General features: G+C 44.0%; 1 protein-coding gene across 1 annotated transcript in view; it reads right to left on the bottom strand.

Annotated features, from left to right (window-relative positions):
* The window catches only part of VPS53 (VPS53 subunit of GARP complex), a 65,395-nt gene extending 38,433 nt beyond the window's left edge, over positions 1-26,962 (bottom strand). Inside the window, exons 1-9 of the mRNA XM_062012290.1 lie at positions 26,862-26,962; positions 24,977-25,057; positions 24,001-24,050; positions 23,122-23,188; positions 9,754-9,840; positions 9,363-9,478; positions 8,117-8,236; positions 2,426-2,504; positions 1,080-1,223 (exon numbers count right to left, since the gene is read on the bottom strand). Of these exons, the coding sequence (XP_061868274.1) occupies positions 1,080-1,223; positions 2,426-2,504; positions 8,117-8,236; positions 9,363-9,478; positions 9,754-9,840; positions 23,122-23,188; positions 24,001-24,050; positions 24,977-25,057; positions 26,862-26,945 (828 nt within the window). The 5' untranslated portion in view covers positions 26,946-26,962. The remainder of the gene's footprint in view (positions 1-1,079; positions 1,224-2,425; positions 2,505-8,116; positions 8,237-9,362; positions 9,479-9,753; positions 9,841-23,121; positions 23,189-24,000; positions 24,051-24,976; positions 25,058-26,861) is intronic.
* Between the last annotated feature and the right edge of the window lie 111 nt (positions 26,963-27,073).

The following is a 27,073-nucleotide window of genomic DNA, read 5'->3' as shown; positions in this document are numbered from 1 at the left end:
ATACTATTGAAAACTCAACTCAGTAATAATTCACCTGAAGACACCCTCTTCGATTCCTCTGTCTGCAAAACAAGGTCAACCATGGGATGAGAACGCAGGAATTGCTGGAGTCCCATGTTCAGCTGCTTTTCATACTTGCACAGGAATTCTTACAACATGACAAGGGAGAATAGAAAAAAGCTGGAACACAAAAAGTTCCATTTCAGGAAGCCCTGGAACAGGCTGCCCAGGGAGGGTGTGGAGGCTCCTTCTCTGGAGGTCTTCAAAACCCACCTGGTCATACTCCTGTGTGACCTGATCTAGTGGAGCTGCTTTAGCAGGGGGGTTGGACTGGATGATCTCTAAAGATCCCTTCCAACCCCTATGACCAGGATGAGAATTTTCCCCCCTCAATATTAATGACTTTTGATCAAAAGGTAGAAAGCTTAATAAAAAAAAAAAAACTGATGGGAAAATGCTATTTGAAGCATTTTTGCATTTTCCTCTGTCACAAACTGTCAGCATTTTCACATTGTTAAAAGACATTTTGATCCCAAGTTACTTTTGGTTGGTGTTTGGGTTTTTTTTCCTCCCAAATCCAAGATGATTATGGTACATTTTTTCAGAAAGCTGTCAGCATCAGAAGAGGAAGTTTAAGAACTAGCTACAAAGATTAACCCACTTGCTGGAAATCCCTCCCCATCTTTTTACAGTCATTTTGAGGGTTTTTGGTTGGTTTGGGGAGAGGGGTTACTTTTCAAAGTTTTTGGAGTTTGCAGTTTTCCAAGTTTAACTTTTCAACCCTTTACAGGCCAGAAAGTGTCTCTAACTTGAATCTGTGATCCTGTGATTTATTTACTATAGGAGGGAAAAATCCAGTGCTGATCTATGCAACTGAAGTCTAAGGTAGGAGGATGTTATCCTGGTAGAGATGACATTGCCTCCCAACTCAGTCAGTCCATATCACACCCTCGAGTCACTGCTTCCAAGCCCTCAGGTGAGAAACACCCCACAGCACAGGAACCTGTTCAAACACCAACTTTGTGACAACAACAGAGCAAAATACGAAATTCAAATGTAGCTTGCTAAGCTTCCCTTACATCTTGGTTTTCCTGGAAAAGGACCAGATACTCTGAGAGATGTTGTTTAATGAATTTCTTGATGATTTCTTGTTTGATTCTGGGATCCAGGACATTGGCGACTAGACATGCATCACGTAGGACATTGCTGGGTCCACCAGGTCTCTGTCAAAACAAATAGGAACAAATGTTTGAAGGTTAAACAGCTGAATGGGTGGTTGTAAACTGTATTGCATCCAGGTTATCTTGGTTTTATCCTTTGCCATTATTCCTCTCTTTTTGATGCTTCTGCTGCCACTCTTCGTTATCACTTTACTCTCCTTCTGTTGGATGAAAATTGCACTGCTTCCATTTCACTGGCTGTAAAGTTGTTCTGCAGCTCTACAGCCAGGAAGCTCCCTACTGCAGCAGAGCAGCCAGCTCCATCTACAGAAACAGTCACTATCCCATCACTTCTGCAAAGCCTTTCATCAGTCCAGATATTCTGAAGAACAGCTAAGAGAGGCAGCTGACAAGTGAGACAAGCAAACCCCTTTTCTGCAAACCTGAAGGCCAAATTAATGGGGGAAAAAAAGCAGTCCAGAGATGCTTAATTTACACCACTTCAAGTAGCATCTGTTGGTCTGTATTAGCACATATCATGATGTTTGTGAAGACAGAAAACTGAGAAACATGTTTAAAAAATGCTGTTTTGCTGCTGCTTCACTGGACACAGATTTGCTCTTCATCAAGCATCTGTTACAAATAGTTCCCTCATTTCTGAACTTGTTAGTTTTAGAAAGAAATCAGCATAGCTGGTTCTTTGGAATACAGAACTATGATTTTCTTTGAAAGAAATTCAAATTCACACCTCCTCTCATATTGTTTGCAAACATCTGATGCATAACTTTGGGGAAGCACATTTGGTGCCTTAGCCCTAGCCCAGATTTGTATCTGTGTTGTCTGAGTAAACCAAAGACAATCTCAGTGGCAGCATGGCAACAGACAGCCTGTGTGTGGCTTTCCAAAACACAACACAAACCTTTTGTGTCCACCAAATAACCCAAGTAAGATGCCAAAGGAACTCCATTCTGGTCCACTGGGCCACAAGTGCAGTGCTTGGGGCATTCCTGGACTGGCCTCACAGCAATAGGTGTGTGCAGCCTGACAGGGGTAAGCTGTCATTTCTCTCCCACATTTACTCAATACAAATAGTAAGATATATGCCCAACACCCTAGAGCCTGGGAGATTTGTGTTGCTTTCTGAAATAGCTCCTGAAACAGAGACAGATCAAAGCTAGAAGTGAGATAAAACTCAATGACAATTATGGCCGAGAGTTTTCAGCAACACTTTTCAATGGGAGGAGGAAGGGAAGTGAGAACTTTACCTTTGTACCTTGAGAAGGAAAGGCTTCCTCGAAATCAGCCAGGATCTGCTGTCCCAACTCATTCTGTGCTGCCTTCACCCTGATGAGGACAGAGGAAGCAAGGGCTTTGGTGGTCATACAACTTCTTTGTGTCATTGCCTGCAAACATCACTACCGAGTGGACTGAAATGCCTACAGCTACAGGGATGTTTTTAAGGGTCAAAAATAAAGCATGCTAAAGAGAAAACATCCACATTAAGAGGGCCTGTGTGTCAAAAGTGGGTGAAGATCTGCTGCCTGAATGACACTGGGATGACAACTCTAGCTCTACAGCATCGACCCCTGAGCTGTCCTTGATGTTCCTGCCCTGCTGCCACTTAGTACTTCAACAAGGGTTAGTTAATCAGCTGAGAAAGGAACCCTGCTGATTTAACACCAATGTGATCAATCTATGTTTTCCTTTATGCATGTTGATCTAGTTTTCAACAAAAGTATGTTTCTGACACATGAAAAACTTCCTGATGCCTCAGCTTTCATCGTGAACCTTTCCCAGTTCTCGGTGCACTGACCTACTTTTAAATGCATCCATGTGAATACTCTTGGCTGTGGTTTTATCCTATAAATCCTCCATGCCTTAAAAAGCATAAAAGAGCAAAGGTATGAAATGGGTGAAAGTTTTGAACAAACCACAATCTTGCTCTTTATTTAGCTGAGAGAACAAAGCTTCCAATTTCCAGAAATAAAAGTCAATACAGCTTAATTGATACTTCTAGGGAAATGGAAATGCCTACACATACTAGAAAGAGCCAAACCAAACAGGCACTTCTATTCCTCTGCAGCCCTTGAATTCTTCCATCACTTTTTATTATACTGGAAATGCTTTAAAGTCTAAACTGATCATTCAAAGCAGTGGATTTTTCCACTGAGACTGATCTGTTAGAAAGAGTGACTATGTTTACTTTTGTGAAAATGCTTGTTCAGGCTGTGGAGAGAAGACTTGGGATTTTGTTTTCTGTTAAGACTCCTCAACCTTATCAAGGAAAGATCTGCTTGTTTCATCTTCCCATTTTAGGTCCATTAGCAGCAAAACACTGCAAGATGAACTGACATGACAAGAAAACAGGCTGGAGTCTTTAATGGTGCCAAATGCAAAAAAATCTAGTCCTTTTAAAGTGACAATTGACATACAACTTTCTGTCTGTGATTTAACTCTAAGTCTGAGCTGCCCCATCCAGGATTTATTTCTGGGGTTTTGCTGAAAAAGCTTCCTGCCTGCAATGTCATACATAATTCTCACTTAAGCTCTCTGCTTCACAGGAATGTTTAGAAACTACTCTGCTTTTCCAGGTACAGATCCCCAGTTAACACCTTCATAACTCTGAAACAAAAGAGATTCACTAATATGCTGAAATAGAAAGAGTGAGAGATTTAAGCTATATGGGAGGAACTCAGCCCAGCAGCCACAACTCAGGTATAATCCTGCTTAAACTGTACAAGTAAGCAGGAGTAATTCATGTGAGACAGCATTACAGAACCCAATCCTTTGATCCTTAAGTAAAAGGAGGGCAAAAAAAAAGAAGAAACAAAGAGACACTAAACATTGATTGAAAAATTTTATCTTCTAAGTAATCAAGAAACTAGAAGTGTTTAGTTTGAGGAGTCAGAGAAATGAATGAGTTTGTATAAACAACTGGAAGTTATTAGCTGTGGTACTTCTTTCCTTATGACAGGCTACAGGGACCTTTCTATTCGACAACAGCTGCAGTACAAGCACAGTGGAGGCACTGAAAAAAGCAGCAGCCAGATTCCTAAAGACTCAACAAATTTAAAAGAGGTACTGTCAAGCAGTTAAAAGCCCTGTCCACAGCCTTTGTTGTTTTAGGCTCTGATTCAGCAAAGTACTTAAGGACAGTATAAATGGGGATTCTTCCTAGCCTAAAATTAAGAAACTTGCAGGAATGCCATGCTCAGCTGGGATGCTCAAAACCTACATGGATCTGAAAACCTGTCCTGTTTTAATATCTCTCAAAAGCAAACAAGGAAAAAGGAGTTTTAGGGTTTTTTTTTTAACAAATATTATCAGTTAGGGATAGAGCCAAAGGTTTAGGGATGTGTGAGCACTGCCTCCCCAGTAACTCTTGCTCTTTACCCAAGTACACCCACAGACACACACAATTATTCTTTTCCACGAGCACCCAGAAGCATGAGAACCTTTTTGCCACCTCTTTACAGAGCAATCACTTTAGGCAGAGGACACAAGAAGGCACTTGCTTTAGCCCCCAGAGATTACCGTTTCCCATGGAAAGCTGTGAGCTTTTCAATAATCCAGAATAATCTTCATGCAATGGAAACTGCAGCAATAAAACCCTGGAGCCCACGGCTGGCCTCACTCGCATTCACCGCACAAGGACCGTTCTGCACGTGTACAAGTGTGTGTTTAACCACTCACAAGCACCCAGGAAGGCTCATCAATCCCAGCACTCACTCCTGACAATGGATTTAGCATCTCTTCTCAGGTGGCTTTAGCAAGGATTCCTTTCCCTGACTAGTTCCCCCCAGCAGCTGGGGTGTGACAGCAGCCGGCCCGGCTCACCACAGCAGGGAACGGCCTTTCCAGGGCTGTTGCCTGTGCCAAAACCTCTGGTTACCCGACTATTAGTGATTTTTGTTTCTCTGACTTTTGTTTTATTATTAGTGGCTTCTATTCTCTGTTTCCCCTGCCTTTAAAAAAAATAAAAACAAGAAAACCCAGTGTTATGACACTAAATTACTAGAAACCACAATTCCTTTAGCCAAAGCTACCAGAAATCTTAAACTGTGCCTGGCAGCTTGTTGAGATACAAAGAGGCTGAGCTAGCCTGTTTTTCTGAGGCAAAACTTATAATCTTCTTTCTCTTAAATACTTTCCAGGCTTTTTTTCCCCACTATCTGCTAGGCTTTCTCAACCACTTTCATGGGTGGGTTTGTGCCCACTAACTGTAGGCTCACTCCATGGATAAGAAACAGAAGAGGATTGAGAGATAGCAAACTATTTCTATTTACTCCAACAAACAACAGCCCAATGAACCACAGAAGTGGATTTAGGAACACAATTAGGAAAATATTAGCATTTGAATGTGAATTGGTACATTTTTATATCAATACTCAACAGGATCAGCACAAGAAACAATTAGTTGAGAATTCAGTCAGGTTTCCAGTGAATACTTACAGTGGGATTTTGTTTGGTTCTTTTCAAAGGGGCTGAACAGGTGGAAAGCAACATTAAAAACACATCATTGGTTTTCACAGCATCTAGGAGCAGGAACCTAAATTGAATACCCCATGAATCAGAGCACCACTGAGCAGGCACTCTTCCTTCCCATGGTTTCCCATTCACATTTGGCTTCACTCCATTCATGCCAAGAAAGAGTGGTTCTTTATGAAAAGGGCAACAGGATCTGCCCGTTTAGCAGGGTATATAATACACTTACTGGATATAATAGACTTTGGTTACTGTCACAGGTCTGTGCCAACAACTACTAAAGCATTTCTTGCCTTCACAAACACCCAAAGAGGCTTCACTTGTACCAATAAACTAAATTCATAGGATAACAAACCCCAGCAGTTTCAGTCTAAAAATAGCCCTGCGAGAAGCCAGGCAAAACCTCCTTTGATGTTTCATGAATCACGGAAGGATTTCAAGCAGAGAGGGAAAGAAGTCAGCTCCAAACTGGGCCCTAATACATCCACACATAGTGAAACTCCAAAGCAGATATTACTGTGCTGTAGATCTCCCTGTAGCCATTTGCTGCCTGGATGGCAAAGCAGTTAAAAGAGATCCCAGCAACACCCTGGGTGCAGCTCTCCTTTCGCCCCAAAAGCAGCCACTTCTATCACTACCAGATGGTGCAACTCTCCCTTTGTAAACACTGGAAGGAAAACCCTGCAGAGGCAATTCTAAAAATAGGAGGAACAGACTTTCTTGAGTTTTTCAGATCCTTATCTTGAAGGGAGAATAAAACAAAAGTTTTCCTCCATGTCTTTGCCAGCCTCTCTGGTGTGACTTGAAACCACTGTGCCTTTTAGCAGTAGCATGAACTGTTTTCTATAATTATCAGCAACTACAGAAGTATTAAATAATCATCCATCAGAAAGTGAAAACCAGACAGAACCCTGCACCAAGGCTTAAATTGTATTTGGCCTTGAAATGGACAATGACAGCAGTTTTCTACCCAAGGGCATTACCACTCTGGAAGAAAAAAAAGCAAGGTATCTTTCTGAGCATGGGGTTGGAACAGACAACAGCCTAAATCCAGGAAAGTACTGACATATGTTTATATTTCCTTGATGTTTGTGTTCCTTTAAGCAAATGCTTATGGTCAAATGCTTTGTTAAAACAAGGCCCCATCTCTCTCTCTCTAGATTTAGGGTGGATTTTTCTTTTGCTTGGTTTCACAGATTCCATCTGGGTTTTCTGGAAGAGTTATCTATCCCATAAAGAAAGTCCAACAGATTTACATGAAAATATTACAAACAAATCATTCACTGTTTCCATGGTTAAACAGCACAGGCAGCCAGCTGCTGCCTTAGCAAAAGGGATCACCAAAAAAATTACTGTGCCTGGAAGGCTCCTTCAAGCACCTCTGTAACAAGCAAAGTCAGCTCAGGCATTAAGAGGATAGTGGTGATAGACTTGCAGTTTTCAAATAGAAAAGAAATGCTATGAGATGTGGCTGTATCATTGAGGTTCAACCCCAACATTCATAGACTGTTTCACCTTTGAGCTGTTCTCAGCACTACTCCAGGCTGTTGAGCAAACGCTGTGTCTGTGATGTCAGAGAAATAAAGCCTGCTGTAAAGCAGAAAGAGTAGTAGCAATGGCCTCTAGACCAGAGAGGGCCTTGTTCCCTTGACATCCAGCTGTCACATCCCAAATGAAGCCAAGACTCTGGGAGATCTGGTGGCACAGTCACCACTGAGCCTTCACCCACTGCTGCTGAGAACAGTGGGCACTTGCTGTTGGAGCTGCACCAAAACTCACCAAATTTAAATGTGTCACTGCACATGGGAAAATCAAGACTATACAAAGCATAAATGTTTAGAGCAGCCAGGTGTGCTGCATGTGATTTTAAGAAAATTGCTCTAAAAGCCTGAAATCTCAGCAGAATCGAGTTGTGCCAGAAGAAACTCAAGGTGCTCACAATAACTGAGTCTGGCAAATGCACAAAAAAGAAATCCTGCCTGCCTAAAGCCTTGGGCAACTCTGCAGCTTGACAGCAATTCGACAGCAGTAAGGCACGTGTCTGGGCAGCAATGGGCCCCAAGCACCACTATGTTAGTGTATATATTTCTGTTTCATTGCAGGCTGCTGAACTGAGGTTAAGAAAGCAGGAGAAAGCATCACCCCAGGGTTCAGCACAAACACCTGCGAGTGAAGATCACATAAACCAATTTGCACTTCCATAGATTACTCCAAAAGTAACTTAGAAGCCAGTCAATGAGAAGCACAGATCACTCATGAATTACATCCATACTAATTACTGTTATTCAACAGAATAGGCTGCTCAACATTTGAGCAAACTGTGGCCAATTTTAACCTATTTGCTTTGGCCAGAAAGAAGCTCCAAGGACCACGTCCAGCCTTCACATCCTTGAGAAACTGAATCTGTACAATGCATTTTCTAACCTCCCTTCCCAGCAGACATGCAAGTGCTCAGGGTTTGACCACACTACCTTTCAGAAAGCTGTCGAATCTGAGGAATTCCCATGTACTTGTTGAAGTGCTCTAAGACATTCACAACACCCTGGAGAAGGTTGGCAACTTCCCCATATTGTCTTCTCCTGGTCATAGCCCTGTAGAAGAAATGAAAGATTTACAAAGGTAGGTTTGATGGAAACCCTGGGTGGTAACTCCACAGGTTACCTCATCCCCACTGGGTCATGCCAGTCCCTATTGACATTTATTTTTCTAAGATACACAACTCTTCATTAACATTCCAACGCAGCATTAAAATTTCACTTCACTGATGCTAAAATAAACCAATCCAGCACACATCTAACAATGCCTCAAAAGATATAAATGTCAAAAGCAACGCTTGGCAAAGAGCATGTAAACTACTGAAAGCATCCCAGTATGGGTCTGGAGGCAGTAAATGCTATTTCACTATAATGACCTGAGTGAAGCTATTTGTCATCACACACAAAGTGTGAGTTAAAGCTTCACAGGGAGGACAAGCATTATGCTGAAAAGCCATTAGCCTTGACTTTTGTGTTCATAACTTTCACAGAGAAGTGACAGGGAAAAACAAAATTAATCCAGATTCTTTATTTTTATTTCCTCACTTAGGATCATTCCAATGGAGACAGCAGCATAAGTAAAATTTATTTTCAACACTTAACAATCCAGCCTTCGTGCAGAATTTGTTACAATCCAAGAACAGGCTGTGCTTGTGTCTCACAACTTCACAGATGCAACACGTAGGAAACCGAATTTCTCTATCCTGTGTGTTCCTCAAGCACAATAAAAAGCCCACAAAGGATTATTAGAAACATCTAACCCTCAATTCATGCACAGTTCAAGCTGTAAGACTTCTTTAAAGCCATTCTCAGAAGTACAGCAGATCTCTCTGAAAAAGAGAACTGATTCCAGTTTAAGATATGAGACTGAAAAATCCCCCAAAGAGCCCATCCCTAATGAGGACAGCTAGTAAGATGCTCACACCATCTTACTCTTTAATGAAGTCAGACTGATTCCTTATCACCAAAGATCAACACAGCAATTCAAGCAATCGATGCTGCAAACCCTTAAATACAGCAATGCAACTTGCAGGTCACTCAGAGCAACACACAAAGGATCTGCCAGGATCAAGACTCCAACCTATTAAGCAAGCTTCCCTCCAGAAAATCAAGCAGACCTATTCAGAGCACTGCACCAAATTTAAGAACCCAGCAAAGTACCACTACAAATGTCCATACTTACTCCAGGGAATCCACTCCTCCTGCCAGCATGTGCAGGTGATTGAGGGTGGTGATGGAGGTGGTCAGATGACGCTTGGCATGATCTAGCTGCTTGATATCTCGTGTGATTTCTTTAACCTAGGGAATGAAAAGATCAGAGTCCAGTTAAATATCAAGCCACAGCAACAAAATTTTAAGGAGATAAGAAGGGTTGGGTTCTCCTTTTGGGACTACAAGCATGTTAGCTCTACAGCCACATTAACACAAGGACAGTGGGATTCAACGCAGTGTTGACAGCAAATTACCAACAAGTCAGCAGGATCAAAGAGAAAAATCTTCCCTTATTACCAAGAACTGGAAGCAAAAGTCAGTGTCCCCCTCCCTGTCAATGCCAGACAGAAACTGCTGCTTACCATTTGTTCTGATTTTTCAGCCTTGTCTTTAATATCCTTAATTTTACCAAAGAGCTGCTGAATGGCTTTCTGGGCTTCTTCCAGGGCCTGGAAAAGAAACAAAGAATGGAAAGAAAACCTGTATTCAGTTTGCACCTTCTAAGAAATACACAGTTGCTCCCTACAGCCCTGGGCTGGGGCAGCAGAGGAGAGCTCTTTTCTTACAAAGAAAATATTGTCAGCACATCAAAAGTCAACGTTCCATGGAAGGATATTTCACCTGAGTGGAGCAGGGTTCCAAAATACATTTTACAATAATGCTCTGGCAAAATCTGACTGAGATATTCTGTGAAAGCATCTCTGTAATAACAACTCTGACTAGGTTTAAGGTTACTGCAATACATTTTGAGGCACTAGATATGGAAAAATGTGCAGAACTTATTCCTGATTGGTATTTAGAGCAAGAAAATGAAAGCCACACAAAACCTATGTGTTGATCATTAATTTTAAATCAAAAATACAAAATACTAGATACAGAACAGCTCAGCCTCCCACCCACCCACCTGTAGGAGGAATGGCTCTTTCCAGGCACAGACAAGAGGGCACAAGTTGAGCAGGTAAAGAGGGTCAGGCACGGGAAATGGACCTCACCTGGATTTTTGTGCCATTTTACCACAAGCTACTTGGGATATCTGGTCTTGTTTATAAAACCATGGTGCATCCTGACCTCACACAACCAGTGTGAACCACACGTGGACTCAATGAGTGAAGCCACATGTCCAAAATCACATGTCCAAAATCTGACTTCTGAAGTGATTCAACACGTTTTGCCTTCCCAGGCTGATAACATTTCCAGCTCCAGCTCCACTTTGTTTCCCACTGTTAAGTGGGCTTCTGGCCCTCTGTTTTCATATCCAGTCCCATGATCAAGGTTACAGCACAAGCTACAAGCTCGTTCAGCAAATAAATTTAACACATCTTCATTTGGAAAGGTACAAGCAAACTATCTGCCAGGAGCTTTTGCTGGCACACAGATGCATTAAAACAAAAGTATCAAAGCTGGAAACGTTTTATAATTCATTTTCCAGAGGGGAGGGGAAAAAAAAAAAGTCTCCTCTGAAATATCTTCTGAATCATGTGAAAGTTAACACTTTATCTATTAGTGTCACACAGCTATCAGATAGCATGTTCACTAAGGGAGATGAACACACAAGTGTGCAGCAGGGACAACTATCAGAAATGAACACCACCACCACCTTCCCTCCAGCCTAGCCACCTTCTAGAAGAAAGTTTTCTCTTCCATTTAAAGGCATGTGGATTAACTGCAAACCAAAGAACTAAAGAATGTTCCTTTCACCACATTTAACCATAATCTCTGTACTCAGTCCCAGATGATGGCTGTAGCACATTCCACTCCAGTGGGCTATTAAGGAAGCTGCAACTGTCCTGCAGATCCTGAGGCTTGGATAGGTCTGTATGTATAAAAAAAAGTAGCCTGAAATTCTTCACAGCTGCCAATTGCTGTGTTTCCCTTTGCTTCAGCACTGAAGTGAAATGTTAACTTCTCTGCAGGGTCCCAGAGAAGTCAGAGCTGCTGAAGTCTCCAAAAGAAGAGATGAAGATTTATCCTGGCAATTCAAAAGATTCTCCAAAAAGAGAAGTTCTCTTCCTTCATATCCAAAACCAAGGCAATGTCACAAAACTTGCTCAAACTTTGGACCATCTCAATCCAACTTGCAAGGAGAGTTATTTGTTAGGATCTCACACATGCAGAATCACTGGACTCTAAAACCTCCAGCCACTCACTGCAATCCTTTCACCTGGGGGTGGCATCTCCAATTTGCCCTCCAAGGAAAAGAGCATTTGAGTTGTTACTTTAAGCATCAAGATGCAGCTCAAAGCCATTTGTTCTCAACAGCCTCCAGTTCAGAGTAAAACAATACTGTGAGTGAGAATTTACATCTCAGGTCTTGTAGGTCGGACATTAAAATCCCTGTCCACAAAGGGGAAACTGTCTTGTTTTCCTCATGAAATGGAATACTGTCTGCTCAAATATGGGGACCTTTTCCTAAAGTTACTACCTGTAATTTATCCTCAGATAACAGTCCAAAAGATGGTTTCTATCTGCCCACACATCAGCAGTTTCTCTTTTGCTCACTGTTAAGAATCCACACTCAATCTATTTCTCTAACAGGTCACAGAGCTATTTAATAATATTGTGACAAAAACCAGCAGAGGTTATTTACAGGAAACTGGTTTACACCTGAAGAACATGTCCCTGCTCTGCACTCAGTGGAAACCAGCACACACAGCAGTGGGCAAACTCCTGGAACACTGACCAAAGAGATTCTGTTCTTGTATACTTAAACCTGCCAAAAATAAGGTGAACCGGTGTCATCACCTGGTCCTGACACTTGTAGCCTTTACCTCCTTACAGACTCTGGAAAAACACAAACCAGACAACATGTGCTCTGCCCCTGTTTGATGAATTAAAGAGCTGTGGTCTCCTGCTGCTGTGAAAAATAACATGGCCAGGAGGTGGGGGAGAGACCAGACAGCAGCTGCCTTTCTGTTTTTCTGTATTGCATCTCTTAGAGAAGGAGACACATTCTCCTCACTGTTAAAAAACAAGAAAGCACACAGAGAACTCAACAGCAAACTTCACAGACACGAGTAAATCAGAACTGCTCATAAACACTCCTTTCACTTCTTAAAACCTGCTTCCAAACATTTGCTTAGCCATTTGAGACATCAATCTGCAGCCTCTCTCCTAAAAAGAGCTGTGTATTCCTTGTTTGAGTCAGAACTCACGAATTCATCAACGTGCTTGGGTTTTGTATCATTTACATTGAGAAGTGAAAACATTTCCTCAAACATATGTAAGATTTTTTCAAAGTAACACTGTGTGAAAGTCTCTTTTAGTTAAGTGAGGAGGCCACTGTCAGAGCTGACAGGACGTGCAGAATCGAATTAGAAGTGTTCCTTCTTGCACAAAGCCTGCAATTACATTTCCTTGTGGTTCTTTTTAGAGAAACCAATGAAACCTTTTTGGCTGTAACATTCCAACTGCAGCATCTGAAAGTAAAATGCTGCATGGAGATGAAGGAAATAAAGAAAACTAAGCAATAATGGAGCAAAACCTTCACTTTCCTGCTCACTGTAAAAACAAAGTAAAGCAAAGAACAAAGCCAAGAAAACACAACCTCCCATTTTAAGAAACCATGTCAGATTTGATAAATGGTATTCATTATTAAGGGATGGTAAACCAACATCTATAGTTTATTAATGTGTCTAATGATTACTCTTTTACCTGTAAAAGAGGAGAGGGAAACCACAGCCACATTAAAGGCTACCCTGAACGCTGGAGAGAATGCACTTCACATCCTGCTCCCCTGAAGACAGTGAATCGTGACTGTTAAAAGCATTTTCTTACTGTTTCTCTTATTATTCTATGAATAGATGGTTTCTTTTGGACAGAAATTCTAAAAACCAAAACAATCCCAAGAGAATAGGAATTGCTCTGATGCCAGCACTAACTGGTTCCCAGCGTGAGTGACACCCAGTAATCTCCCATCTGTGCCTCAACACAGGGCTCACCTTGCATCACTGATTTCTTGATTTCCTTGCCAGTGCTACTGGAAAACATGTAAACCTACACATCCCCAAATGGTGTATACAAGTTATTGTGTTCCCTTTCCTACAACAGCAGTTCATGTCAGGGGCAGAGGACCCAAGAATAAATAGACTGGATACATAATCTGTTGTGGTTATACGAAACAAGGATGTGGAAATTAAGGCTGCGATGTTCTGGAAAAACACCACATGACTCTAATCAACAACTGAGCCTGCAAGCTGCAATTAACCCATTGGCATTATTTATTAAACTTTATGCAACCTCTGAGGTCCCTGAACATCAGGCACCAGCTGAGAAATGTGGCAGGGACAGGGCTCAAGTGGCCGGGAGAGGCAGAGCCATGGGGCAGCAGTGGCTCAGGCTTTTCTGTACCCTCTGTCCCCAGGGTACCCTGGCTGCTCCACAGTAGTAAATTTAGCAAAGAGGGCAGGACTAGCAACAGAGCAAGAGACTAGACAGAGTGCCCAAAACAAGACAGGCTTCAGCTACATATCACTTTCCCCCCTCTCCAGTGTAGTGTGTCTGATCTCCCGCCTCGGCGTGGGTTTGGGATCGTGTCGTGGCTGCAGGAGGGGAGCAGGCGATGGGGAGTGGGATGGGATGATCCAGCTTCACATGGAGCACTGGGCAGGTAGAGCCCCAGTGCCCACACAAGCAAGGACCCAACACACAGTTCTTGCTGGGAGAAACACAGGGAGAGATTTTCCAGTTGAAGAACATGATGGATATTTAACCAGCCCTGCTTCTCAGCCAGCCTGTATCTAGGCAGTGGGAGCTCCCCTGCTCTTCTGTTAACAACAGAGATGAAATGCAGAAGACTCAGAAACCACACAGGGCCTGAGTTGGAAGGCTCAACTCCAGCACATAGAGGAGAGCCTCTACAAGAGGAGGCCATGGGCACAGGGAGGTACAGTACATGACTGCAATCTGGGGCAATCAGAAAGGATGTGAAGGGCAGAGACTCACAGCTTTGCTATTCTGAAATAGAGTGATAAGGGAGATAATAAGTGTCTGCATGGGGGAGTTTTTCCTGCCTGATTACAGTGTTTAAGGTGTTGAGCAGGGCTGGGTGTAGGGGAAGGCTGTGACTGTTCACCTGCCAACACAGAGCCACGTGATGAAGCTGTAGTAACCCATCATGAAATCTGAACCTGATGAAGTTAAAAGACTTTACTGGAGGGTTGTGCCACTCACACAATGTTTAAATGGCCACACCACTCTGGTGCAGATTAGGTGCATGACTAAAACTTGTGTAAAATTGCTCAGCAGAGCAAGGCCACTAAGAGCATTGTCACGTCACGTCCCCACCTTCTTCATGGTACAGGGACCAATGTGCAGAGCTGGGCAATGCAGCAAAAAATGACAGCTCAGAAGGGTGTTACATTGACAGAGGAATGCAGTTCAGGAGGGAAAGTGCAAGGTTTCAACCAGCACAACCTGGAAATTGTGTTTGTGCAGCTACTCAGGACATTAGGTGTGATTTTTAAGCATAAATTGAGACGTTAAGTAAAGGGACAATAGTAGCAATTTTAAGCTTGGTGCAGTGTTGGACGTGATCTGCTCTGTCAGTTTATCATCCTGTGTAGCCTTAGTGGTTAGAACTGGAGCTGATGACAGAAAACTGTCTTTAGTGACAATTGTAGTGGTTATGGAGTATTTGATGAACTAACTCATTGGGTAAAATTCTGCTAAAATCAAAACCAAGGCTGATGAGCCCTTCATCTTTGTCTGCTCAGGGAAACTCACTGGCACAGCTGCTGTGCAACGTTGTCCTGCTCTGACAGACAAGCCCTCTTGGCTTCAGTTGCAGTGGTTTATCCCTAGCTGTAAAACTGAAGAGTTTTCTCTAAAATGGAATCAGACTGAGAATCAAAGTATATTTCCACCCTCTCTCAGTCTGGAGGGACTCGTTTGTATGAGGTTTTAGCAGCAGAAATTGTTAGGCTGGTCACAATGTGCAAGGGTTTCTTTGAAATCTCTGCAGCTGAGACTCCTTGGAGAATTGGGAACTTACTTTTAGTCATGGTCCAGATTTTCATTGATCTGGGTTGTAAGTGTGGCAGCAAATGAAAGAAGCATTAATGCTCTGTATTCAAGAGTAGGGACCAGCCCAGGAGCATTAAATTCTCAGCATCCTGACCACAGCCCAATTTGTAACATTCAAAGTACATTTGGATGCTGTGAATTTGGCAGATGTCAAGTGTCTGTGAAGTACTTGGTAGAGGGCAGCTTTCTGATGTGAGTAATAACATCCAATTGAAATATCTATTGGCTAAAATCGAATAAAACTCACACTTACTAGCTCAACACCAGTGAGCACATGGAAACCATTGAGGTATCTTAACTGTTGCTGGTGACAGAACAGTGTTAATTCAGTTAGTCCCCAAGCTCAGGGTTTCCCAAACAACCAAACTTCCCCTGAAAATTTCCCTTTTTTCCCCAGTTCAGTGACATTTTATAGTAACAGAGGTACCTCAAACCCTGATTGTGTGTTTCCTGCTGTGTCAGTAGTCACTTGCTCAAGATTCCTGATAGGATGAATAAAGAGGTATTTAGAAGTCAACACACTCTTTACTGAGATGGGAGAGGTGTGGCAGCTACCTGAGGCTGGGGAGGGAAGGAGGAGGCTGTGTCTATCCCCAACAGCTCTGGGGATTTGGAGAGACTTGACTGTAATTCATGGCCAGTAGCCAGAAGGATAATAAACAGCACTATTTCTTCTTAGAATGCCATTCACCTGAAACCCTTTTCATAAACATGTTCTAGGCTAGAAAAAGCTCACTGTGTCTCTTAGATGGGAAGGACGTTGTCCAACTGTCACAATTCACTGGGGAAATGACTAAATGAAACTCACTTCTGATTTATTTTGGCAGCTCAACTTCTGTTTGTTAGTCATTGGTTACAAAAGAATATTATGGGACTTTAATCACTCAATTGGAGTCTTACAGAGTCTGTGGCATGACCTTTTTTTTTAATATATATAAAATTACACAGCTCCAGACACAATATTTAACCCTCATCCACTGACCATCTTAAAATGTATTGAAATCTAATGTTAGTCTGTTCTAATTTCAGAATAATGACCTATTCATCAAAAAAAACCCAGGAGATAAAGCTTAGCCACGCAGGAGAGAATGAATACTGTGTCACTAAAAACTCCACAAATATTTTGCAGACTTAGGCTTAATTAGTTAAGAGTTTAAGATGATTTTCCCCACCTGCTTTTAAGGCAAAGGCTGTCCCAGCAGCAGGGTAAAACACCAATCATCTGAGCCTAACCTGGGCACTGTGGCCAAGGAAGCAGCGTGTAATTTGATGTCTGGAAGTGAGCACTGCTTTAAATCAATTAGAAAATGAAACAAAAGTGCTTACAGTAGGAGATCTGAAAGCACTGACTACCTCAGCTTAGGATGCAACACAACCTGCACTCAAAAAAGCCACCTCCACGCAAACAGGTGGAGGGAAGAAGAGAGGCTGAAGCAACACTGCTGCTTATTAAGCATGTTTATACAAACAGGGTGCAAAATCCCCTCCCTGCCTGGCAGGCTGACACTGCCTGTAAGCCAGCACTCACAGGGCTGAGGACAGGGCAAGCCCTGACTCAGTGACACCATCCCCTGTAGCTCAGGACACAGCTAAACAGGCACTCTGGGAGCCTGGATGACCCCATCAGCAGGACAGTACCACACTTCCCACTGCTCTCTGCCACATGCAGCACCTGCATCACTCTCCTCTGCTCCCCATTCATCTCTTTCTTCCTCCCTGGATTGATTCTGCAAAGTGTTTCCTGATTGCTATTTTAAGGAAGAAAAAAAACCCAACCAAACCCCAAAATATTCCACATACTTCCATCCTTGACCTTGTCAAACCCAATAACCTGTGGGCACTTTTCTAAGCCAGACACATCCTCCTCCATCCATGGGCTTAACCACTGCCAGACACTGCAGCACACACACAGAGGGCAGGGCAGGGCAGGCAGCCTGAGCCTCCCCACAGCTGCACAGCAGAGATGTTTATTTTTACATGCAAAGAGAAAAGACAGCGCTGGTTACCAAAGGATGGGATGGCTAATTGAACTGTCTGCTGCTGTGCTGGGTTCAGCCTGGGTAGCAAGAATATGTTTGTGCTCTTTAACCACTGCAGCTGCCATTTCTTTCCTTACACTGCTTTAGATATGAAAAAAAACATCCCATATATTACCGTTCTCAGGGAGCAAAGAAGCAGGAGCCAACCAAAGCAAGCCAAGTTATCAATCAGTATCTTCAGCCATGAGAAACATGCAAGGCTTTTCCTAGCCCAGAAAACATCCCTTTTCTCATTAACACTTACCTTTGTTCCAGCATTAACTGAGCCAGCCTCTAACACAGTAAGTGATTACCAAGTACTAAAGTTTTTCTTTAAAACACAGGCTTTACTGACTTCATTTCAGTCATTTTCTTTATGCATGTGTGCACACAGCCAGGAAGGGAAAGATGGACCAGAGATAACAAAGAACTACATTTTTTTTATATTCAAACCACAAAAATCTTGAGACTCCCCTTGAATTCTTGATTCCTTCTGAAACAGGTTTTGTACAAAGCTGCCTCACCTTTACTGAGCCAGGCAGCCTGGTTGCACAGATACCCCCAAGGGTTAAGGACTGCAAACGCAGAGGCTACTTTATTACAAGGACAAAAGCCTGAGAGGTGAAGCAGCTTCAGCCAAACAACCAGCAAAGGCATGTCAGCAACTGTCAAAAAAAATTACAGCCAGTCCATGCAGAAGATTTAGCAACAAACACAGCTAAAGAGTGACAACTAAAACCGTCCCGAGTGTGTCAAACGCTCAGCTGGAAAAATCCATGGGAACTTTTTATACTACACCCCAGGGCAGAGAGGAAATTATGCCACAACTGGACTGCAGCTCTGAGCAAGGTCAGCCCAGACTCCAGTTCAACAGCAGCTCTGAGAAAAACCTTAGAGAGGAAAAAAAAAATCAGCTAGTACTGGCTCCCCAGCAACTGCAGGCAGAGCTTGGCCTGTGTATTGTTACAACTGAACCCGGCAGCTCATTCCCAGCCTCTCCCAAGGCAGCTAAAATAGCCTCAGTCTGGGACTCCCAAGGAAAATTTTGTTCCACCCTGCAGAGGAATGTTCCACCCACTGTTGCTTCCTCCCATCAAAGGTTCATTAGTGAGATAATTTCTGAAGTCCACAGTATTGTCTGCAGGTTTGACTGAAATCTCGCACCAGGAAGGGGAAGCTGAATGGCTCAGACTATTTTAAGGCTTTTGCATTTGGAGGAAATTCTAGGGCAGAATTTCAAAAAGGCAGCTGCATTTGAACTGGGAGAGTTGTGCTCTGCAGGGAAGGGAGCATTCCTGTCTTTAGAGCTCCTTCAATAACCCTGTTGGGGCCACATCTATTTGATCAACTTTATTTTTAGATTGAGAATCTGCTTTTTCAGACACCTAAATACTATTTTATAGCAACACGTGGATGTGACTGAGGCTATTTGGGAAACAGCTTAAAAGTTCGAGACTGACTATAAAAAGTGACTCTCATGTCCTTCTCACACCTACAATCCACCTCCAAAACCTGCTCACTCATCTCAGCACCCAGGTGGAGCACAGAAGTGTTATTTTACCAGCCTGATGGGATGGGAGACTTGATTACAGGGAATACAGTGACTGGATCTGCAATTAGGATTTTGAACTTACCATCCCTAAAGTCTCCTTTTCCTTAAGGAGTACAGAGAGCACATTCCCAAAGCTGCATGCTGCATATTTCCCCCTGGGTCCAACTGGGATTTAGATTGCTGTAACTGGGAGAATAACATGCAGCTCTATTCAGATATGTCTCCTCTGGCAGCAGGCCCATCACCATCAATGTATAACATTCCTCTGGTCTCAAAACTAAGGCTGGGCTCCCCTCTCCTGGACAGCCGTGAAGGTGCAGTTCTTAACAAGAGCCAGAAAGCTGCCTTGCTGGGCTCTGTTGGTAAATGGCCCTTTTCCCAAAGGGAAAGCAAGCTGCTACAGGCTAAATACCATTGATTTGTCCTCTAGGAACCTGCCTTGTATCACTGCCCTCTATACACATGATCAAAAAAAAGAGTGTAGGCAGGTTGGTGGTAGGTCCCAAGCCCGAATGATTTGGGCAGCGCTTGAACCAACAGCTTGCATGAGACTTCCAGCTCCTCCTTGGGAGATGGAAAATCCAAAGATGAGCTTCTTGAATCAGTTTCTGCATCCACAGAACAGGGTGCCCTCTCACCTGCAAGGGCACCAGGGCTGGCAATTGCTCCTGTGTGCAGCTCTGCCTCTCCACATGAACCCCAGGCAGACAAGGCACAGCTAACGGACAATCAAGAGCAGGGGCTCACCAGGGAGCCCCCTCCTCCTTGCTTTCACTGAAACCAGAACTCTTTCCTTCTACCACTGCATCTGAGGTTTATATTTCCTTTGGAAGCAAGTCAGAGATTGAAAGGATGTTTGTGAAAACTATTATTTACTCTCCAGACTTGAACAGCTCCTCTAGCTCCAAACCACACACTCAGGCACTTCTGGCAAACACTGACTGCAAACGTTTATATCATGAGTTGTTAGAATAGAATGTGACTGAAGGTAAGAGGCTTTTGTAAAACACCTTCCAGGTCTGATCTTGCAAGAAACAGGATCCTGAGCTCCCACTGAAATTCAAGCAGCTATAATATCAGAGTTCATATGCATTTTTACTTACAGCACACGCTTCCAAGGACATGACAGATGCATCATTCCTTTGAGCTTTTGGTGTGTCAAGCAATGGAAGCAAGGCAAGAGACAGGAATGGCTTTTGCAAAAGCTAAATGTGCTGCAAGTACAAGGTACCACAAGCTCCAGCCACCTCCTGCAGTCAGAAACCACTATAAATGGGAAAATGTATCTGAAGGTGAAACTTTTTGCTGTGGCTGGTTGTAATCTTTGTTTCAAACCCCTTGCAAAAGCTGGTTGCAACTGTCTCTTTGTTAATCAAGAGTGGTTTGAAGTTGTGGTTACTATGGTAAAATGCAGTAACAATCCTCATCCTGGCCCTCCTAAGCAGGTTTGCAGGATGACACTCCCTGTTCATGTGTATGCTTCAAACAAATTTTGCAGGGAAATATTGGTCTGGAACATAGAAATTTCCTACAAATTTAATAAGAAGGTCAGTGGAAGAAAGAATCTAATTTTATTGAAGACTGGTATAAAAAAAATCCCTAATTTTATTGTGGGATGAAACTACAAACTACTACCAGAAAAGATAAGCAAGGACAAAAGTCCCTTTCAGCAGCATTGACTCCCTTCCTAGCAGAACATTGATTTATCTTCAAGGCATTTTGCTTTCAGTTGTTTCAAATCAGTTTTTTACTGCTGGAAAACAAAATGTTCCCTCTCCAAGTGGGAGAAGCCAGGCCTTTTGCTCTATGAAAACGTAACATTTCTAAGTGTCCTTGATTCCACTGAGAATGGGCTGGTAGAACAAAAGCACTCTTCAGTACAGGAACAGGCTGCTGGAGCTGAAAAGCAAGATTTTCACCCCCACAACTGGGTATCAACAGGGTGGTCATGTGAAAAAGGCTGGCCCACTCCTCCAGCCAGCACACAGGATGAACTACTCAGATAAAGTAATGTACAGGAACAGCAAATGCTTCTTCAAGGCTTCCTCTTTGGTTCTGGGAAGACAAATATAAAATTTCACCTCAAACTGAAATACAATTCAAGCATTTCCCAGCACTGTAAGGTGACCTCTTAACAGTCATCTTACAGGTCTCTCTGAGCAGCTAACATGCAAGGATTCAGCTTGCTGATGCTCCTTCACTGCTTCAAACTTCAAGACCCAGCCAAGTCCTGCCACTCTAAGAGTCTGGTTCCAGCAACTCACATATGAAATGCAAGTATGAGCATGAAATGGTGGACTTGAATTAGAAATGCAGAAAGAAAAAGCTCACAGCACTTCAGATTGAAGCAATTTTTCTTACCAGAGAACTAGCACTTTCGATAGCTGAATGGTTTCAGTATTTATTAGAGTCTCTTAAAGCAAGAAACAACTGTTAGGCTTCTGGGAGACTGCCTGGCCTTGGCCCACATAGTTTGTGCAACTGCAAGCTCTAGCAGTTGTCTTAAAGTCTGCTTCTACCTTGCAAAGCAGCAAAGTGAGGGAAAATGGGAAAATCCACAGCTAAATACAGGAATATTTACAATTAACTGCAGCTCCAGGCCACTCGAAAGATGTCCTGCAGAGACATGCCACATACACATGCATGTCTGGAGGGTTGTTTTTAGACAGGAGTTTAATTGGTTCCTTTACAATCAAACTAAACAAAGAGGTGCACAGACACATCTGCCTCCCAAGGACTCAGAGCAGGATGCTGCCCAAGTCAGTCTGTACATGCTTTGGAGAACTTCAAAGGGATTAAAGAATGAGAAAGCACAGCCATAAGGCAAAGCTCTAAACAAAGCTTGCTAAATTTCCATAGCACAGAGATACTTCTGTTATTCTGTAAGTACAGCTGACACTGGCACTGCTTTTGTTCATCTCTCACCATGTTCACCTTTTGAATCTACAAATCCCAAGGCACTTGGGGCAATTCTCACCACCAGCACAAATCCATCCCACATTTTTGTGGTCTCCTCTGAATTTGTTACCTTGAATGAGTCTATAAGGCTACAACAGTACCAGCTTTCCAATCATATCCAACCTCTACAGCTACTGCACTAGTTTCCACTTCCTCCTCAATTTCTTTAACTGCCTCTCCACTTGATTTCTCGTCACAGTGATTACACCACTCCTAGGTATGCCACTTGCCATGCATATGCCCAGTGTAATAGCAGTACTCAGGCAACCAGCTCAGCCTTAAACCAGTTCTGCTAGGAGATGTAAGCATCTCATTTTTGGGAAAGCAATACAAAGGCATAGGCAAATGAAATAATTCACTCAAGGCCACGGGCTCTGTGGCAGAAGTAGGTTTAGAAACATCTGTCAATGCCTACTGCAGCAAGAAGTGGAAAACACAGCCAGCCACGCTGGTGAGGGAATGATTATCCCATCCCAGCATCTGGGATTACAAAGATGAGTCAGTGTTGACACTGAGGACAGCAGCATGAGTGATGATTCAAGGTGTTGATGCTCCCAGTCTAAACCAGAGCACATACAAGATATACAGCAGCACTGGGTGAAACCTCAAATCACAGGTTATCAGTGACCCAAGCTGAGTGATCACAAACACTGCAGCCCTGGCCATGTTGTTCAACACTGTACACATCTGTCAAGCAAAAGACAAGTGAAAACCTGATTAAGTAAGACATGCAAGATTGGCAGTCACTCATCAGGCTTAGTCACCAGCAACTCTGGATGCTTCAACAAGCAACCTACTTAAAAGGCTAAAGAGTCTTTTATTGATCCTTACTCAGGAGTAAATGTGTTTGTACCTATTTAATCCCATGCACTTTATCATTAGCATCAGAGTGGCCCAACCACAAAGCCTCCTCATTGTGCTTTTCATTTTTAAATTGAATTCTCCTTCACTTTCCTTTGGAGGGTGAGCAGAAAGCAGGCTACAACAGCTCCTCAGTCAGCAGCTCCCAAAGCTCCAGCTACAACAGCTCCTCAGCCAGCAGCTCCCAAAGTCAGTAGTGCAAGAGACAGCAGAAACACCTCCCTAACAATGAGAGCACATTTCTGCCTGCCAGAGCCACTCCTCCATGTAGCATCACAGGCAGAGAACTGTTGGTGTTAGCAGAGGTGAGATGCACATACCTGCCTGCCATCCTGGCCCACGTTGGTCTGGCCTCTCACTACAGTCCGAATGTTGTCATCCAACCTCCTGGAGAAGAGAAGTTGGAATGTCAAACTCACTCTCCATGTGCTTGACCCAACCAATTGTGGAAACTTTGAGAACTACAGAACAGATTTAAACCAAAAAAAAGCTGGTGCTACCAATGCTAAACTCCCCTCCCTGCCCCCAGGCCCACTCTGTAGCTGCAGCACATCCTTATCTTACAGCATTTGAAACTCCTGTTGCAAAAATCAAACTCCATTCCCTAATTGCATCAGGGCTTTTTGCATCTCTCTTCCCTTAAGCAGTACAGGCAGTTTCCCCTCATTTCCTCTTTCCACATATTAAAGAGCTGTCTCCACCATTTCAAGTTGTAAATGCCAGACTGCACAGAACACTGAACTATTTCCTGCACCTTCAGGTTAATTTTGTGCTTTTAATATCAATAATGTCAACTAAATAAACACAATTCAAATAAACACAGTTGCTATTTTGACAAACAATAAGTCTTCAGCAACCAAATCTTCTGGGTACTTTGTTCTCTCAGCCTTCAGTCTGTACTAGAATTTGGTATTTGTTGATTCTTAGTGCATTGTTTTTTCAAAGCTCCACTTTGCAGCTCATCAGCTAAAATAACCTGAAAGGCATCTATTGTACAATAAGGGCAAAGTGTACAAAAGACTCATTATTACAGGGAGCCCTTTTTGTCTCTGTCCCACTATTGGGCTTGAGACTTACCCATTTCATGGCTTTTAAGCAAATTAATTCCTACCAGCTACAATGTGATGGCTGCAGTTCTGAAGCCTGGGTGACAACCAGACCACTCACCACCTGAGATGGAAGGAAACAGAACCATTTACCTTATTTTCAATCTGATCTTGTTCACAACTTCATCGATGTTTGCCAAAGACTACAACAGGAAAAAAAAACCCCAGAGGTAAGTGAAATGGGGAAGCTTTTAGTGTGATCCATGACAGCTGTGATACCTAAGGCTCTCTCATGCCTGGCACTTTACAAAGAAGAGAGCAATGACTTTGTTTTAAAGGTGGAGGAACAGACACAGGGCAACTTGGCTGCTCCTCAGGTGACATAATGGAGAGCAGCAAAAGGCTGGGCTGGTCAAGGTGCAGAGCATGGACACCCAGCACGAGGGGAAGGAAGTTTGGCTGCTGCTTGAGGTGTAGTGAGGGAATTGCAGGGAAAATAGCTCTCACTACTGGCAAAAGGAAAAAAAAAGCCAAGCCAGCAGCAGCAAACTGACTAGGAACAGCTGCAAGCCAAAAAGCAGAGGATCTTAAACAGTAACTGTTGGAGCTGCCTCACAACCCCATCTGCACCTGCAGAAATCTCTTTTAGTCCAGTTTAGTCCAAAACTGTCCCTGGGGCTGATCTGGGGAAGCCAAAGTACAGATGTGAGCCCATGGCAATCTCATTCTTTACATCTTAAAAGAAACAATAGGTTTCAAACATGGGTGACTCTGCAGTGACTCTTCACAGACAGCATCTGCCATATTTGGCTGAAACCCCTGAGGATTCACCAGTGATTAATACACAGCAAATCAGGAGATTTACTGGAAGAGAAAATTAATGTATAGAAAATGAATGTATTTCTACAGATCAAAGCAGGACTTTAACTGCAGCAAGCACTTTGGGTGGAAAACGACTCCATAATGACAGTGAGCTTCACAAGATGCAAATTTCAGTGACTATTGTTATGGGCTTACTGGTGCTACTGTTTAAAGGAAAAGGCTTGGGTACAGGTTTAAACAGGCCTCCAGTCAGTTACAATCAGGTTGCCCCTTGCACTGAGAGGGCTGTACTGTGAGCGCTACTTACTTGCTCAGTGGGAAAGAGAGCATTAATGTACTCCACAGCATTGAAATCTGCCCTGTCCAACGGATCTTGGCTGGGAAATACCTGAAGAGAAGGAAAACAAATAGAGTCAACAATACACCACCTGTTAAGCCCTGTAACTTCAACATAACAACCTCAGCACCCACTTCCCATGGTGCTTCACAGCACTGCAAGGAGAGCAGCCAGGCCTCTGCCCAGGAGTAAGGCAGCTCTGTGCTGCAGAGGTCTCTGACCTATTAAAATTCCTGTGGTTATCAGCCTGGTTAACCATACATAATACACAGATGTAGTTCCACATGCAGCCCCTGCACAATCACATGTAAGCTAATTCCAGAGCTACATGAGCCATTAATTACACATAGAATCATAGATTCACAGAATGGTAGGGGTTGAAAGGGACCTTTAGAGACCATCCTGTCCAACCCCCACTGCAGAAGCAGGTCCCACCTAGATCAGGTCACACAGGAATGTGTCCAGGTGGGTCCTGAAGACTTCCAGGGAAGGAGCCTCCACATCTTCCCTGGGCAGCCTGGGCCAGGGCTCCCTCACCTCAACAGTCAAACATTTTTCCCTATGTTTAAGTGGAACTTTTTGTGTTCCAGCTTCACCCCATTACCCCATTCCCTGTCACTAAATATAACAGAAAAGAGTGCTGGCCCAACCTCCTGACATCCACCATTACAGATACTTGTAAATACTAGTGAGATCCCTCCTCAGTCTCTTCTTCTCCAGACTAAACAGCCCCAGCTCCCACAGCCTTTCCTCATAAGGAAGATGTTCCAGATGACCCCTGATCACCTTGGTGCCCCTGCAGTGGCCTCACTCCAGCAGTTCCCTGGCCCTCTTGAGCTGGGGAGCCCAGAACTGGACATAGGATCCCAGAGTACTCTGAGGCTCTTGCTGTTGTCTGCAAAATGAATCCCCTTGTTCCACAGAATGGACAAGTTCCAGGTCTCCTTTAGAAGCTGACATTTAATTCAGCAAGAATAGTTTACTGCCAGGTGTGTCAGTCCTATGCAAAATTAAAGAGTATGTGGGACATCTCTTTCTTCAGAGCAATATTCCCAAGCTTGCACAGCACTCACAGAGAAACTGCCCTACCTTCCTCATCTCCTGGGGCTGGGCTCCCTTGAGGTGCTGTGCCAGCTATCACAGTCGGCATTAATTCTTTCAGGAGAGCCACCAAAAGTGATTCACCAGACTCAAGACTCAGGAAAGTGAGGAAGCTTGAGTGATGCTTTGTGAGACAGCTCCTGCTGCTGTTCACAGACTTCTACATGAAAGAGCTTTTGAGGAAGAAAGATTGGCTGAACAAGCTCAGTCAGACTCCAAAGGACACATGATTTTACACTGGTTTCTCATGGACTTCTGCTGAGCTCCCATTGCTACAAATGATTTCAAGGAATACTGGAAGACTTGGGCTAGAACAGTCATGACAAGACATTTAGATGCCCTTGCTAGGCCATCTGACTCCAGTATGAGGGTTTATGTTCCAAGTATTCCGTCAGAGAGCAGAGAACAGGCCCTGCTGCAGCGCAGTCAATGCCCCGCGCTCCTCAGCGACGACGAGACCTTTACACGAGATAAAACCCGCTGCAGGACGAGCATCCCAGCGCCGGTGTGACCCGAGGAACCCGACCCGATAGGATACGGGCAGAGACGGCCCCAGGGACACACAGCCCGCCTCCGCCTACACGCATGGCCAGCCTGGGCCTTCCCGGGGCCCGGCAGCGGCCGCTCCGGAGCTGCCTGAGGGACCGTGCCGGCCCCGCGCCGGGCGGACGCTCCTCGAGGCCCTCTCAGAGCGGGCCGCGCACACCCTCAGCCCCCGAGCCGGCGGCCCCCGCCCTGCCTGGCCCCGGCGTACCTGCTCGATGGCGGCCTGCACGGCCGGCGCCAGCTCCAGAGCCGCCTCCAGCCCGGCCTCCAGCTCCGGCTCCTCTTCCTCCATGACGGCCGCTTCCGGGACGCGGGGCACGCCGGGATGCTGCAGGGGGCGGGGCTTTTTATGGGGCGGGCGGAGGCGGGGCCTGAGGAGGGGGGCGGGGCCTGAGGAGCGGGGCGGGGCCTGTGGGGCGG

The sequence above is a fragment of the Colius striatus genome, chromosome 20, assembly GCF_028858725.1.
Source record: "Colius striatus isolate bColStr4 chromosome 20, bColStr4.1.hap1, whole genome shotgun sequence".
Lineage (NCBI taxonomy): Eukaryota > Metazoa > Chordata > Aves > Coliiformes > Coliidae > Colius > Colius striatus.
Note: the sequence above shows the minus strand (reverse complement) of the source record. Positions and strands in the feature narration are given on the sequence as shown.